At 47.3% G+C, this 14,866-nt stretch overlaps 1 protein-coding gene across 1 annotated transcript in view; it reads left to right on the top strand.

Moving 5' to 3' along the window:
* LOXHD1 (lipoxygenase homology PLAT domains 1) overlaps positions 1-14,866 on the top strand; it is a 196,361-nt gene that overhangs the window by 178,134 nt on the left and 3,361 nt on the right. Inside the window, exons 37-39 of the mRNA XM_054177788.1 lie at positions 7,655-7,825; positions 9,781-9,919; positions 11,340-11,501. Coding sequence (XP_054033763.1) covers positions 7,655-7,825; positions 9,781-9,919; positions 11,340-11,501 — 472 coding nt within the window. The remainder of the gene's footprint in view (positions 1-7,654; positions 7,826-9,780; positions 9,920-11,339; positions 11,502-14,866) is intronic.

Here is a 14,866-nt window from a genome sequence, read left to right as displayed (position 1 = left end):
TCTTTTTCACTTTTTTTCAAAATGGACACAACCTTTCCCTTCCTCCAGTCCCCAGGGACCTCACCTGACCCCCATGGCATGAGTGGCTTGACAACTACATCAGCCAATTCCCTCCATGCTCTTTAGATTTATGTATTTATGTATCTTCAGGTTCTTCGGGTGGTCCCAAACCTGATCTTCCCTTCCAGTGGGAAGGGACCCTTGTGGTCCTCACCTATTGATCTGTCAACTCAGGAGGTGTGAGGAGTAAGGTTGCCAGTGAAGACCAAGACAAAAAGGTTATTAACCCAGCCTTCTTCTAGTCTGTTGACATCAGCTTTCCATTTCTGCTCATTAGAGGGTGTTTGCTTTCTCTCACCTTCCTTTGCTGGTAGAAGCCCTTATTTTTCTTTACATCCCTTACCAAGTTCAGCTCCAGTTCTGCCTTGGCCTTCATGACCTTATCCCTAGACAATAAGGCAGTGTACTTCCCAGGTTACCTGTCCCTGCTCAGACTACCTGTACAGTCCCTTCATGTCTTTTAGTTTGACCAGCAAGTCTCAACTCAGCCACGATGGTCTCCTCTCTTCCTTGCCTAATTTCTTAGACCTGGGGATGGAGAGCTCTTCTGCTCTATGGAAGACTGTCCTTGAAAATCTGTTCTGCTCCCTTATCACTGAGGACCATTTCCCAGAGGCTCCTATTGATTAACACCTTGAAGAGCTGGAAGTTTGCTCTCCTAATATTCAGAGCAGCTTGGCTATCTCACATCCCTTAGGACTGCAAATTCCACCAGTGCCTGATGACTGCAGCCCAGGCTGCCACCAATCTTGACATCTCTGATAAGCTTACCTGCATTGCTCACCATCAGATCAAGCATTGAATCCCAGAATAAAATAGAATAGAATAGAATAGAATAGAATAGAATAGAATAGAATAGAATAGAATAGAATAGAATAGAATAGAATAGAATAGAATAGACCAGGTTGGAGGAGACCTTCAAGATCATCGCGTCCAACCCATCAACCAACACCATCTAATCAACTGCACCATGGCACCAATAGGGCTGTCTATTCCCTGGCTTAAGAAATCATCATCAGGGCACTCCAGGGGTCTCCTGGATTGCCTACAGCTTCCAATGCTATTTTTCCAGCACATGTCAGAGTAGCTGAAGTCCCCAGTAGAAGAGCCTGCAAGTGTGATACCTGCTGTATCTGGAGCAAGAAGGCTTCATCAGTGGCTCCTTGATCAGGTGGCCAGTAGTAGATGATGACCACAAGGTTCCCTTTGCTGCCTTTTTCTCTAATTCTTACTCATAGACTTTCTACCTGCTCATGGCAGTTCTTCAGGGGCATCTTTTCACACTCTATCCATTTCTTGACACAGAGGGTAACACCTACTCCCCTCCTTCCTCACCTTGTCTCTTCTGAGCAGCCTGTTACCATTGATAGTCACACTCTAGTCGTGGGATTCATCCTACCATGTTTCAGTGATGGCAGTTGGGTCATAGTTTTCTAGCAGCACAGTACCTTCTAACTCCTGTTTATTGCCTGTGCTGCCTGTGTTCTTGTGGAGGCACTTCAGCTGCACTGTTTGCTGCATCACTTTCTTAGTAGAATGCTCTTTGATTCCCTTTAGGTATTTCATGGGAGTTTCCTCTTTAACTTCTACTGTCTCAAGAGCCCCCAGCTCACCTCCACTGGATTTTGACTGTGTTTCAGTGTCCCCAGCACATCTTGGCATGGGGTCCATACTAGCACCATCTCCCTCTAACCACTGTGAATCAACCCACTGCTTGTCACAGGCAAGACTGATTTCTTCACCCTCCCCTTCACATATAGTTTAGAACAGAATAGAATTAACCAGGTTGGAAAATACCTTTGAGATCATCAAGTCCAACCTATCACCCAACACCATCTGATCAACTAAACCATGGCACCAAGTACCTCATCCAGGCTCTTCCTAAACACCTCCAGTGATGGTGACTCCACCACCTCCCTGGGCAGCACATTCCAATGGCCAATCTCTCTTGCTGGGAAGAACTTCTTCCTAACCTCCAACCTGAACCTCCCCTGGCGCAGCTTGAGACGGTGTCCTCTTGTTCTGGTGCTGGGTGCCTGGGAGAAGAGACCAACCCCCTCCTGTCTACAACCTCCCTTCAGGTAGTTGCAGAGAGCAAGAAGGTCTCCCCTGAGCCTCCTCTTCTCCAGGCTAAGCAACCGCAGCTCCCTCAGCCTCTCCTCACAGGGCTGTGCTCCAGACCCCTCCCCAGCTTTGTTTAAGGCCCTGTGAATGACTTAGGCAAGTTCCTGGACAAAGACCTTACTTCTCCTTTGAGAAAGGTGACTCCCATCTGACACCAAAAGGCCTGGTGCCCTGTAGGCTAACCCATTGTCTAAGGATCCAAAATGGACACCAGGCATGTAGGCAAGTGTTAATGGATTGGATTTGCCTGTGAAGAGACTAAAACCAAGAATTCATTTAGGGAGCTGAGCAGTGCTGGTCTACTGTTGTAAATGGCTGGGCAGCAGCAATTCTTTACTGGCCCCTCAGCAGCCAATGTCTCAAGCAGGACTTTTCTTTTCCTCCTGTGGGAACAAAAGCACCCTTAATGACTATTATCCTTGACCAAGCATCAACTGCTTTCAAAACCAAACTAAAGAAGATCTGCTACAGAGAGAGAGAGAAGGGGAAATCAACAAATATGGCTGCAAACAGTGGAGAAAGTTTAACTTTCATGGAGGTGTCTGCATCCAAGCATGGACGTGGTTTTTCCAGCAATGACTGGATCCCACCAGCTGTCCCTTCAAAACTTACGCTTAATATTCACTAAAGCAAGGTCAGGAACCAGGTGCCTGGTGAATGGTGAACTCAGCAGACATAGAATAGAATAGAATAGAATAGAATAGAATAGAATAGAATAGAATAGAATAGAATAGACCAGGTTGGAAGAGACCTTCAAGATCATTGCATCCAACTTATCACCCAACACCATCTGATCAACTAAACCATGGCACCAAGTGCCCTGTCAAGTCTCCTCCTAAACACCTCCAGTGATGGTGACTCCACCACCTCTCCAGGCAGCTCATTCCAATGGGCAATCACTCCCTCTGTGTAAAACTTCCTCCTCACCTCCAGCCTAAACCTCCCCTGGAGCAGCTTGAGATTGTGTCCTCTTGTTCTGGTACTGGTTGCCTGGGAGAAGAGACCAACCCCCACCTGGCTACAACCTCCCTTCAGGTAGTTGTAGACAGCAAGGTCACCCCTGAGTCTCCTCTTCTCCAGACTAAGCAACCGCAGCTCCCTCAGCCTCTCCTCACAGGGCTGTGCTCCAAACCCCTCCCCAGCCTTGTTGCCCTTCTCTGGACTCGTTCCAGCAAGTCAACCTCCTTCCTAAACTGAGGAGCCCAGAACTGGACACAGGACTCAAGGTGTGGCCTAACCAGTGCAGTGTACAGGGGCAGAATGACCTCCCTGCTCCTGCTGGCCACACTGTTCCTGATGCAGGCCAGGGTGCCATTGGCCCTCTTGGCTGCCTGGGCACACTGCAGGCTCATGAGTTCTTTCTCTTTTTCCCCACCCCTCCCATGTTTCTGCATGTGTCAGAAAAGCTTCATATTTTATGAGTGAACACATGCTGGGGAGAGTGGTGGCTGCTTCCAGGAGGTGCAAAGGAAACTTCTTGTACTGCAAGCTGAAGTTTTGGTGAAATGAAGAGGTGATGTCCTTGTCTGTGTTACATCTACTGCTTCTAAAATCAGACTCAATTGCATTAATCACTGCAGAAATGCATGACAAGGAGCCTGCAGTCCAACCTGTCTGTCCAAATCGGGAAAGCATCACCTGGGAAAAAGGCAAGATGGTCCTGTGAAGACTTTAAACATGCACACAAAGGGTCCTTGCAGGGCATCCCCTGTTTGTCAGCTTGGACTCTTTTAGAAAGGAGGATAAATGGTACAAATAACAGCCCTCCTGGATAAGGCTGCTTGGGGAAGAGAATGCATTTCCCTGCGTGACACTAAATTATGCAACTGCCAGCATCAAGCAGGCAAAGTGATTCCATTTGCCCCAGAGCTCTTCTCCTCCTCTAATTACATTTGAAATGTTTTGCATGCTACTGAAAATGTCACTTCCAGCTGCAGACCATTAAGGGGCCTGCATGGCACAGACATGTGTTTTCTTAGGGCAGGTTTGCTGTTGGGGATTTTGGTGGCAGCTGAGCAGATCTGGAGTGAAGTACCTTTTGTTACAGGCGTTGAAGACTCATTATGGTTACAGAAGACCTTCTACAAAGGCACAGTGGTGGCCAAACTATTCTAAATACCAAAACCTGCATAATCAAGCACGAATGGCTCAGACATGTGCTCTTTCTTTCTTTCTGCCCCAGAGGAGGGTCACTGCAGAAAATGACACAACGCTCTCGGAGGCGTTTGTGCGGTTGTTTTTTACCTGAGCCCTCGTTCTTCTCATACTGTTGGTTGAGGTGCCAACAGGATTACAAACAGGTCTGCTCTGGCTCTTCTGCAAGCATCAGAAGTTGAGTGGGAGAGCAGCTGTGGCTTTCACAGTGGGTCAGGATCCACCATTGAACAGTATTTAAGGAGCAGAATAGAACAGAATTAACCACCTTGGAAAAGACCTTTGACATCATCAAGTACAACCCATCACCCGATAAAGCCTGATGAGCCACTGCTGCAGAGATCCTCCAGTTTCTCCTGCACAGCCAGACTGTGTGACCAGTGTACAGGAGCTAGAAAAGTTCTTCCACACTGCTACATCCACACCACTTTCCTGGCTCCTCTTCCTCATTATTTTATTGATGCCTACTCCACAAACCAGCTTACCCTGAGGATTTGGTGCCTTTGGTGTTACCTCCACATGGGATGTAGTTCCCTTCCATTTTGTTTGTGGTTTGTGTTTTTAGGTACTGTAATATCCCTGAGCCCATTGCTCTGCCAACACCACACAGGAACAAGAGTTTCACCACCTGAAAACTGGTTCTGCACACACAGTTTCTCTGCTTCCAGTGATGTTTTGCCCGACACGCAGATTCAGTTCAGTGGAGGGGAAATCTTGCATTTAGACTCTGGGCATTACTAAACTTTGCATTTTTTACAGATCAATGCAGAAATAAATTAAATGTGTATTACCCTGGTCTGCAACAAGAGAAAAACAATACCTTGTGTACTTAAACAAAATTATTTCCTTCAGCCCTGAACCAATCCTTCCATTTCCATACCAGCTTTTAAATGGGGTTTAATGCTGTGGCAATGAAGCCTTTGATGTGGCATCTTTTCTGGCACCAGGGGACATGGATGGGGTAAGAAGATGTGTGGTTCTAGACACAACCAGGAAAACATTTCCCTGGGGTGAATTATTTCTCTTGAGAAATGAAAGGCAGTATAGGACACTTCTACAGCTTCCAGGTCTCTTAATGTAAGCTCCATCAGGAAGGAAAATGGAGAAAACAAAAGGATAGTTCTGGTGAGAGGGAGGAGAAGTATGTTTTTTTTCTTCAAAGCAGGCAGGAGGATGCTTTGAGGCAGCAGCACCAGTTTTCTACCAGCAACTAGCCAGCTCCTTGATTTCACGCAGCATCACAGTATCACAGTATCACCAAGGCTGGAAGAGACCTCAAAGATCATCGAGTCCAACCTGTCACCACAGACCTCATGACTAGACCATGGCACCAAGTGCCACATCCCGTCCCCTCTTGAACACCTCCAGGGACAGTGACTCCACCACCTCCCTGGGCAGCACATCCCAATGGTGAACGACTCTCTCAGTGAAGAACTTTCTCCTCATATCGAGCCTACACCTCCCCTGGCACAACTTGAGACTGTGTCCTCTTGTTATGGTGCTGGGTGCTAGAGAGAAGAGACCAACCCCTTCCTGGCTACAACCTTCCTTCAGGTAGTTGTAGAGAGCAATGAGGTCTCCCCTAAGCCTCCTCTTCTCCAGGCTAAGCAACCCCAACTCCCTCAGCCTCTCCTCACAGGGCTGTGCTCAAGGCCTCTCCCCAGCCTTGTTGCCCTTCTCTGGACACCTTCAAGTGTCTCAATGTCCTTCTTAAACTGAGGGGCCCAGAACTGGACACAGGACTCGAGGTGCGGCCTAACCAGTGCAGTGTACAGGGGCACAATGACTTCCCTGCTCCTGCTGGCCACACTGTTCCTGATGCAGGCCAGGATGCCATTGGCCTTCTTGGCTAGCTGGGCACACTTCTGGCTCATGTTTAGGTGGTTGTCAATCAGCACCCCGAGGTCCCTCTCTGTTTGGCAGCTCTCCAGCCACTCTGACCCCAGCCTGTAGTTCTGCATGGGGTTGTTGTGGCCAAAGTGCAGCACCTGGCACTTGGACTTGTTGAATGCTTGGATTTGTTGAATGCTGAGGTACCCTTGTGTCACAGGTACCCTGCTGGTATTCGTGTTTCAGTGTCAATCTCCTGACAGAGCCCAGAGCTTGCTCTTTAAATATCCCAGAGTTAATAAATACATCTTTTGTGGGGAACACCAGGAAAAGCTGCACGTTGTGCTTGCATTGCCCTCAACTCCATGTGTTAGAAAGTCAGCTTTGGTCCACCTCCCCCTGCAATATAAAAGTAGTTTTCTTTGTTGCATCTCTCCTGGTGAGCAGCTGCTGGGACCAGGCTGGAGAAGGAGGATGGTATGTGCATGTCATTCACTTTTCTGATATAGCTTCTTAGCACTGATCCTGTCTTGATCTCATTGCTCACTGCTTTGTCCTACTACTGGAGCCTGGAAGAACTCCTGCATGTTCGGTTGGTGCATCCAACTCCCCTGCCTGGGTGTTGCACCTGTGGTGTTTGCACGGGTCTTGTCACTGGCACATGGCACTGTCCTCTTAATTCAAGAGAGACAAGGATAGAGTCTAGTGAAACACCACAAGGATGACTGAGGAACTGGGACATCTGGCATGCATCAAGAACAGTGTGGCCAGCAGGAGCAGGGAGGTCATTGTGCCCCTGTACTCAGCACTGGTTAGACCACACCTTCAGTCCTGTGTCCAGTTCTGGGCCCCTCAGTTTAAGAAGGACATTGAGACACTTGAATGTGTCCAGAGAAAGGCAACAAGGCTGGGGAGAGGCCTTGAGCACAGCCCTGTAAGGAGAGGCTGAGGGGGCTGGGGTTGTTTAGCCTAGAGAAGAGGAGGCTCAGGGGAGACCTTCTTGCTGTCTACAACTACCTGAAGGGAGGTTGTAGCCAGGAAGGGGTTGGTCTCTTCTCTCTAGCACCCAGCACCATAACAAGAGGACACAGTCTCAAGTTGTGCCACTTGGTGCCATGGTTTAGTTGATTAGATGGTTTTGGGTGATAGGTTGGACTCAATGATCTCTGAGGTCTTTTCCAACCTGGTCAATTCAATTCAATTCCATTCCATTCCATTCTATTCTATTCTATTCTATTCTATTCTATTCTATTCTATTCTACAGACTTCCTCAAAAGCATGGGCTGACTCTAGAAGGGGGGTCAGATTATGGTCTTCAATACGTTGGCATCGCTTTTGGTATCAGGCCAACATTGTGCTCACTGGTGACATTGTCTGAAGCAAAATACCAGCAATTTCTAGCACCAACAGGGTGCTACCAAGGAAAGGTATCACACCCAAGCTCTATGAAAGTATCAAACCCTTTTTTATTTCATTGTTTTGCAAGGTATTGCTCCAGGGTGGCACTTGGAGTATATTGACGTGACGGATTCTGCCATGGACAAGACTTTTCGCTTCCAGTGTGATCGCTGGCTGGCTAAAAGTGAAGATGATGGGCAGCTCATAAGGGAACTGGCTTGTGCCAATAATGACATCCTGGAACTGAAGGAACGCACTTGTAAGTGTAGAGCTGTGTGGTATTTGCTTTTGCAGCTTTTCAGGCTGCAGGACCACGTTTCCTGCAAGCTGCTCCACCAAGGGCTCCCATGCAATAACCATTTGTATTTGCAGGCTGTAAGGGTTGGATTATTTAAGGTACTCTTTAGTTCAAAAGTGCAATGCTGTGATAAGAAAACAACAAATCAGGATTTATGAGGAAGAAGATCTCATTCTGGGTTGAAACCTGAGAGAGGCCCATCTGCAGTGGTTCAATTCAACTGTAAGCCATAAGGGCTCATTAGAAATAATGGGCTCAAGTCTTTGAGGTGGAAAATAACTTCACTCCTTAAAGCTTTGTGAGTAATGTTGCTCCAGCTTCCTTCTTAACATGTTCTGAAGAGCTAGCTCAACTATCCCAGCTGAATGTGATGGCTGAGCTTAACACTCCATAGTCCTGGGTCTGCTCCAGGTAATTCCCCTGAGCCTAAGGTAACTACAGTGGTATTTAATGTGGTGAGCAAGCAGCAAGAGCTATTTGACTGCACCAATGATATGCAAAGTGCATCTCAAAAAATACTGCCCCATAGTGCTCTTCTTCAGAAGAGTCCTGGGGAGTCAATAATCACATTACTTCAGAGGGATTTCAATCTGCCTTTGCAACAAATAAATCAATAAATCAGCCTTGAGATTGCTACTTTGGGTACTTACATGCCACCACAGCATCTGAGCACATCGTGTGATGCACATGGATACTCTCACTGTCTCTGTTAGGAGTGGTGGTGTAAAAACTGCAGGATCTAGGCTGCATTATAAAGAGAGTGCTTAGGACAGCAGGCAGCTGGACACAGCTTGTTCAAGAGGGACCTTGCCAGGCTGGACAGATGGGCAGAGTCCAAGGGCAGGAGATTGAACACATCCAAGTGCAGGGTTCTGCACATTGGCCACAGCAACCCCATGCAGTGCTACAGGCTGGGGTCAGAGTGGCTGGAGAGCAGCCAGGTAGTGAGGGACCTGGGGGTACTGGTTGGTGGTAGGCTGAACGTGAGCCTGCAGTGTGCCCAGGCAGCCAAGAGGGCCAATGGCATCCTGGCCTGCATCAGGAACAGTGTGGCCAGCAGGAGCCGGGAGGTCATTGTGCCCTGCAATCAGCACTGGTTAGGCCACACCTTGAGTCCCGTGTCCAGTTCTGGGCCCCTCAGTTTAGGAAGGATGTTGAGTTGCTGGAAGGTGTCCAGAGAAGGGCAACAAAGCTGGGGAGGGGTCTGGAGCACAGCCCTGTGAGGAGAGGCTGAGGGAGCTGGGGTTGCTTAGCCTGGAGAGGAGGAGGCTCAGGGGAGACCTTCTTGCTGTCTACAACTCCCTGAAGGGAGGCTGTAGACAGGCGGAGGTTGGTCTCTTCTCAGAGGCATCCAGCACCACAAGAGGACACAGTCTCAAGCTGCACCAGGGGAGGTTTAGGCTGGAGGTTAGGAAGAAGTTCTACACAGAGAGAGTGATTGCCCATTGGAATGGGCTGCCTGGAGAGGTGGTAGAGTCACTATCACTGGAATTGTTCAGGAGGAGACTTGATGGGGTGCTTGGTGCCATGGGTTAGTTGATTTGGTGGTGTTGGATGATATCTTGTACATGATGATCTTGAAGGTCTCTTCCAACCTGTTTTTTTCTTTTCTATTCTATTCTATTCTATTCTATTCTATTCTATTCTATTCTATTCTATTCTGTGAGCAACTCCATCCACTCTTGCTGGCTGACTGAGCAGTACTCATATTTTCATGTATTGCATCCCTGTATGGAATTCAAAGCACGTAGAAGTCAAGAGTCCCACAGATTCCTTATTTTGCAAATGCTTTCTTGTGTGCTTTGACAAATATTAGGAAGACAGTTTTTAAGCACAGTGACAGCCAAATGAAGAGATCTTTCTGGCCATCTGCTCTTCCTTTCCTGGTTAACATGTGTGTTATTGATGCTTTGAAGCCTATGAGATTGTCACAGTAACAAGCGACAGAGAGGATGCAGAAACAAAGGAAAGCATCTGGATTATCTTAGAAGGAAAGCTGGGACGCTCGAAAGAATTCCTTATGGAAAACTCCTCCAAGAAAAGGAGATTTGAAAGGTATGGGACAGGAGGGTGGGCTAGAGGAACTCCCCATCTGCTGCGTCTTCCACCAACACCACCTCTTCTCCCGGATGGTCTACAGAGTTGCATTTGTGCCATGCTGTTTCTCATCCACCTTCCAAAAAGCCTAATGCCTTCTCACCTGGAGTCAGAGCAAGGTGTGAATTTAGTGTCTGTCAAACAAAGACAGAGCAGGTTTTAAAATGCTGAGAAAAGAAGTTTGGAAATGTAGATGATGTATGTGTGTGCATGTGTCCTGTAGTATTAGTGCACACAATCAGGCTTCTGGCGAGCCCCTGGGCAGGCTATGTATTTTTTGAGCCAGGATGAGCAGAAGGAAGCTGGAGGTGTTTTTTAGTTCCTTTTACAGCTCTCTCACTGGCACTGGGAATCAGGGAGAAATGTAAAAATAGTCAGAGGTTTATGTTGTCAGAACTGCTCAAAATTGGCTTTCCAGACAAATCTGTGGGGCGATGCTGAGAGATCTCTGTCGTGTGAGGAAACCCTTGTGCGCAGGTGAGCTGGAGACGCATCTGTGCAACACGGGGCAGGTTCCTTTTCCCATCTGGGACCAAAGTGTTCCCAAAGTGTGGTGGGTTTTTACTCTGTGCTGAAGGACACAGCACACCCTTAGGAGACAGGAACCTCTTCAGTGTCACAGACACTGATGCTGTTGTGTTGGTTTGCAGGGAGGGAAGGTTTTTCTTGTGGCTCTCTATGAGAAGGTTACGTTACAGCTGAGGTGGATTCTAGTATGAATGACTGAGAATTCATGAGAAACATGAAAGACTGGGAGGAACTTCCTCCTGACCTTAAGCTGATAGTGGCTACAGTAGAGTTGAAGATGTCACTCTCCAAAGCAGTCCATCCTTGCAGGAAGGTTGGAATAAAGACCAGCCCAAGGAGATAAACCTAACAGATACACAACAGACATGACAGGAATCCAGCCAAGGGATTGACAGAGACCTATTGTTTTTCTACACTGTTTTCAAGCTGAGATTCAGGAAGGGTGGCTGAACTAGCAAATTTAAAACAGCTATGGTGGGTAGATGTGTAGCAGATACAGTATCTGTCAGGGATGAATGAATAAGTGCTGGAGGGGAAATTAGTCATTCTTTAGCTTTATCTGTAATGAGGTAAATTGATTTTGTATGTGGAACAGCTTAGGTTTATCCTAGAAAGTCCTAGTGGCAACAATTTAATGTGTCACCCCTAATCAGAGAAAATACTAAATTCAAGCATGGAAATTATACTTTGTGTTGAATGATTGTAGGTTGAATCAAATGATTTTAAATGGAGGCTTATGTTCTGTCTCCCCTAGTCATGTGTAAATTACTTAATGTCCATATGAGCTGAGTGAGATGAGCCACTGCCAGCCTCCAAGACACTAACTGAAACTCCTCCCTGTCTCCTGCAGGGGAGCAACAGACACCTTCCAGTTTTCTTCAAAAAACGTTGGTGATATTGCAGCCATCTGTGTTGGTCACTGCCCAAAAGATGGGAAGAAGTCTTCTGCAAAAGCTGATGTCTTCTGGCACGTCCAAGAGATCATCGTAACGGAGATGGAGCTTTGCAACAAGTAAGTGTCTTCTAATCCACAAGGAGCTGCTCTGGGAGAGCATGGGGAAGCTGAGCAGCTCTGCATGTGTCCTCTGGAAGCATTTCAGATGTAAGCAATAGCAGAAAGTCTTACCAAATCTTCATCCCTTTCTGAAAGCTAAGATTGCTGCTTAGAATAGAATAGAATTAACCAGGTTGGAAAAGACCTCTGAGACCATCAAGTCCAACCTATCACACAACACCATCTGATCAACTAAACCATGGCACCAAGTGCCTCATCCAGGCTCTTCTGAAACACCTCCAGGGATGGTGACTCCACCACCTCCCTGGGCAGCACATTCCAACGGCCAATCTCTCTTTCTATGAAGAATGTCTTCCTAACCTCCAGCCTGAACCTCCCCTGGCAAAGCTTGAGACTGTGTCCTCTTGTTCTGGTGCTGGGTGCCTGGGAGAAGAGACCAACCCCCACCTGGCTACAACCTCCCTTCAGGAAGGTGTAGACAGCAAGAAGGTCTCCCCTGAGCCTCCTCTTCTGCAGGCTAAGCAACCCCAGCTCCCTCAGCCTCTCCTTACAGGGCTGTGCCCCCAGACCCCTCCCCAGCCTTGTTGCCCTTCTCTGGACACCTTCCAGAATCTCAACATCTTTTCCTAAACTGAGGAGCCCAGAACTGGACACAGGACTCAAGGTGTGGCCTAACCAGTGCTGAGCACAGGGCAGAATGACCTCCCTGCTCCTGCTGGCCACGCTATTCCTGATCCAGTCCAGGATGCCATTGGCCTTCTTGGCCACCTGGGCACACTGCCTACTCTCAACCAGTACCCCCAGGTCCCTCTCTGCCTGACTGCTCTCCAGCCACTCTGACCCCAGCCTGTAGCTCTGCATGGGGTTGCTGTGGCCAATGTGCAGAACCTGGCACTTGGATGTGTTCAGTCTCCTGCCCTTGGACTCTGCCCATCTGTCCAGCCTGTCGAGGTCCCTCTGCAGAGCCTCTCTACCCTCCAGCAGATCAACTCCTGCCCCCAGCTTGGTGTCATCTGCAAATTTACTGATGATGGACTCAATGCCCTCATCCAGATCATCAATAGAGATACTGTGTGTCAGGTACAGAATGTCCCTGCCTGACTTGCCCGTGCAATTTCTGAGTTGTTAGAGAGGGCATTTTCATGTGCAGATAGGTTTATAAACAATGTGGCCTGAGTGCTCCTTGCAGCAGTGCCAAACTAACATCTCAGCTTGTGGGAAGTACTTTGGCTGAAATTTAAGGGGTTTGTAGGATATTCTGTGTAAACTGGCCTTTAGTAAGCCCTGTAAAAAGAGCTCCTAGGGAAAAAAAAGCATGATAAAACCCCAATCTCTGATTCAGACCAGCTTTGGTGAGAGTTCCTTCTGGTACTTTCTGATGGACCCACCAGAAATGTTGCAGTTGCCCAGCTACTCTGGCTGGAATATGACTGAAACCTTCCCATGGCCAAGCAATGAACATCTGAATAGCCTTGAGCACATCAGATCTCGCATGCTTTGGCCAGAGCCCCATCTTTGGAAGGGGTGATGTTCACCACTCAGTGAGCAGACAGCATGAGGGAGTGTGCAGGAAGTGGAGAGCATGCATTTGCAAAAGGAGCTGCTCTCCAGAGAAAATGCCCAAAGTGTTAACTGTGGATTTCTTTTCTTCTCCAAGATATTTCCGTCGCTGCTAAATACAAGAAGTTGGTTCCAAATGAGACAATTGAGTGTATAAGAGGAAATCCTTGAAGGGCTGTGTTGTTTTTTTTTCCAAAGCTAAGAGTCTCTTCTAGCAAATTAATCAGCCAGTAGAAGAGCCACAATAATATTTGCTGAATGAAAACTCAGGCAATTACATACCAAAACATGTTCTTTTCTCCTGGTGGGTAAAAACCTGGGACTCTTGAAGTCCAGCTGTGCAATCAGATCTGTGCACTAAACTCACTGAGAGTGTGCTGAAACTGTGTGTGTGTGTTTTAAGGGCCCAAAGATCTTCTCATAAAGCCTCATTTTATAAGAAGTTGTTTTAAATTCAAGAGGGCAGCCAGGAGGTACTGGTGAAGCCTGCATTGGCAGAGCATTGAAGCAGAGCTCCAGCCCTGCAGGCTTAACACTTAACAGTGGGGTTTGTTCTGCAAATGATAAACTGGACAAGATTGCACCATGAAAATAAGGTGTCACTTCAGGTATTCCTAGTCCTAAACATAAAAAAACAAATGCATTTTAAAAGCCTGTAACATCCATCCAATCAAGCAAAAAAGGCAAACCAAGAGGCATGAGATTGCTGCAGCAATAATTTGAATTATAGTGGGTTTGTTTTTCCATTTACCTCTAGATCTTTGTATGTGAAAGGACTATATCTAGGTGCTTTTCCTGGAAACTCTCAGGGCTAGGTCATCCTTTTTCTTCTGGCTCCTCACAAAGACTGCCATGCTCCATAATTCCAGACCATGCTCCATAATTCCAGACCATCAGACACTACATAGTTCAAGAAGCAAAACTCCATCATCAGGCAACCCCTCTGCCCACCCCCACTCACTTTTTCTGTCCCCGAGCCTAAAATCTCACTCCCAACAGAATTTCTCATTTACAAAGCTTCTTTCCAGAGAAAGGAATGCTTTACTTTGGCTGCAGAAAATGTCACAAGTGTTGGAAGTGCTTAAGAAGCACGGTACTGCTGGAACCCCAGGAACTCTTCCTCCAGGTGTTTGTTTTGCACACATGCACTGAAACCCAGCTACATGCTTTCCAGGAAAACCTACTGCAGTTTGGCAAAGGGGGAGGAGGGGGAAAAAACTCAGTTGGAAGTGATCTGCATCATTGGAAATGAAATACATCATTAAAAGTGGAGTGCTCTAGCCCCTGGCTGGGTGCCAGGTACACTGCAATTTATGGACCTGCTTTGTGCGCCCTGCACATTATCAGAGACAGCACTGTAGAGCCAGGGGCTTTCAGCATCTGGTACCCATCTTTTCTGTGCTCAGTGATTTTTCTTCCTGTTAAAGGATGGGATAGAATAGAATAGAATAGAATAGAATAGAATAGAATAGAATAGAATAGAATAGAATAGAATAGAATAGAATAGAATAGGCCAGGTTGGAAGAGACCTTCGAGATCATCGTGTCCAACCTATCACCCAACACCATCTAATCAACTAAACCATGGCACCAAGTGCCTCATCCAGTCTCCTCCTAAATACCTCCAGGGATGGCAAGGTGTTTAAGAGGAGACTTGATGGGGTGCACAGTGCCATGGTAATCTAGGTAGGTAGGTAATCTAGATGAGGAAAGGAGGCCTTTAAAGCTTCTACTCCTCCCTATCTTTCCCATTTCCTTTTCCTAGTTCCTAACCCAACCCCAACCATACCATTAGTGAGGATA

This window comes from Dryobates pubescens, chromosome Z (assembly GCF_014839835.1).
Source record: "Dryobates pubescens isolate bDryPub1 chromosome Z, bDryPub1.pri, whole genome shotgun sequence".
NCBI classification, from domain to species: Eukaryota; Metazoa; Chordata; class Aves; order Piciformes; family Picidae; genus Dryobates; species Dryobates pubescens.
This window is presented reverse-complemented; position numbering and strand designations above follow the sequence as displayed.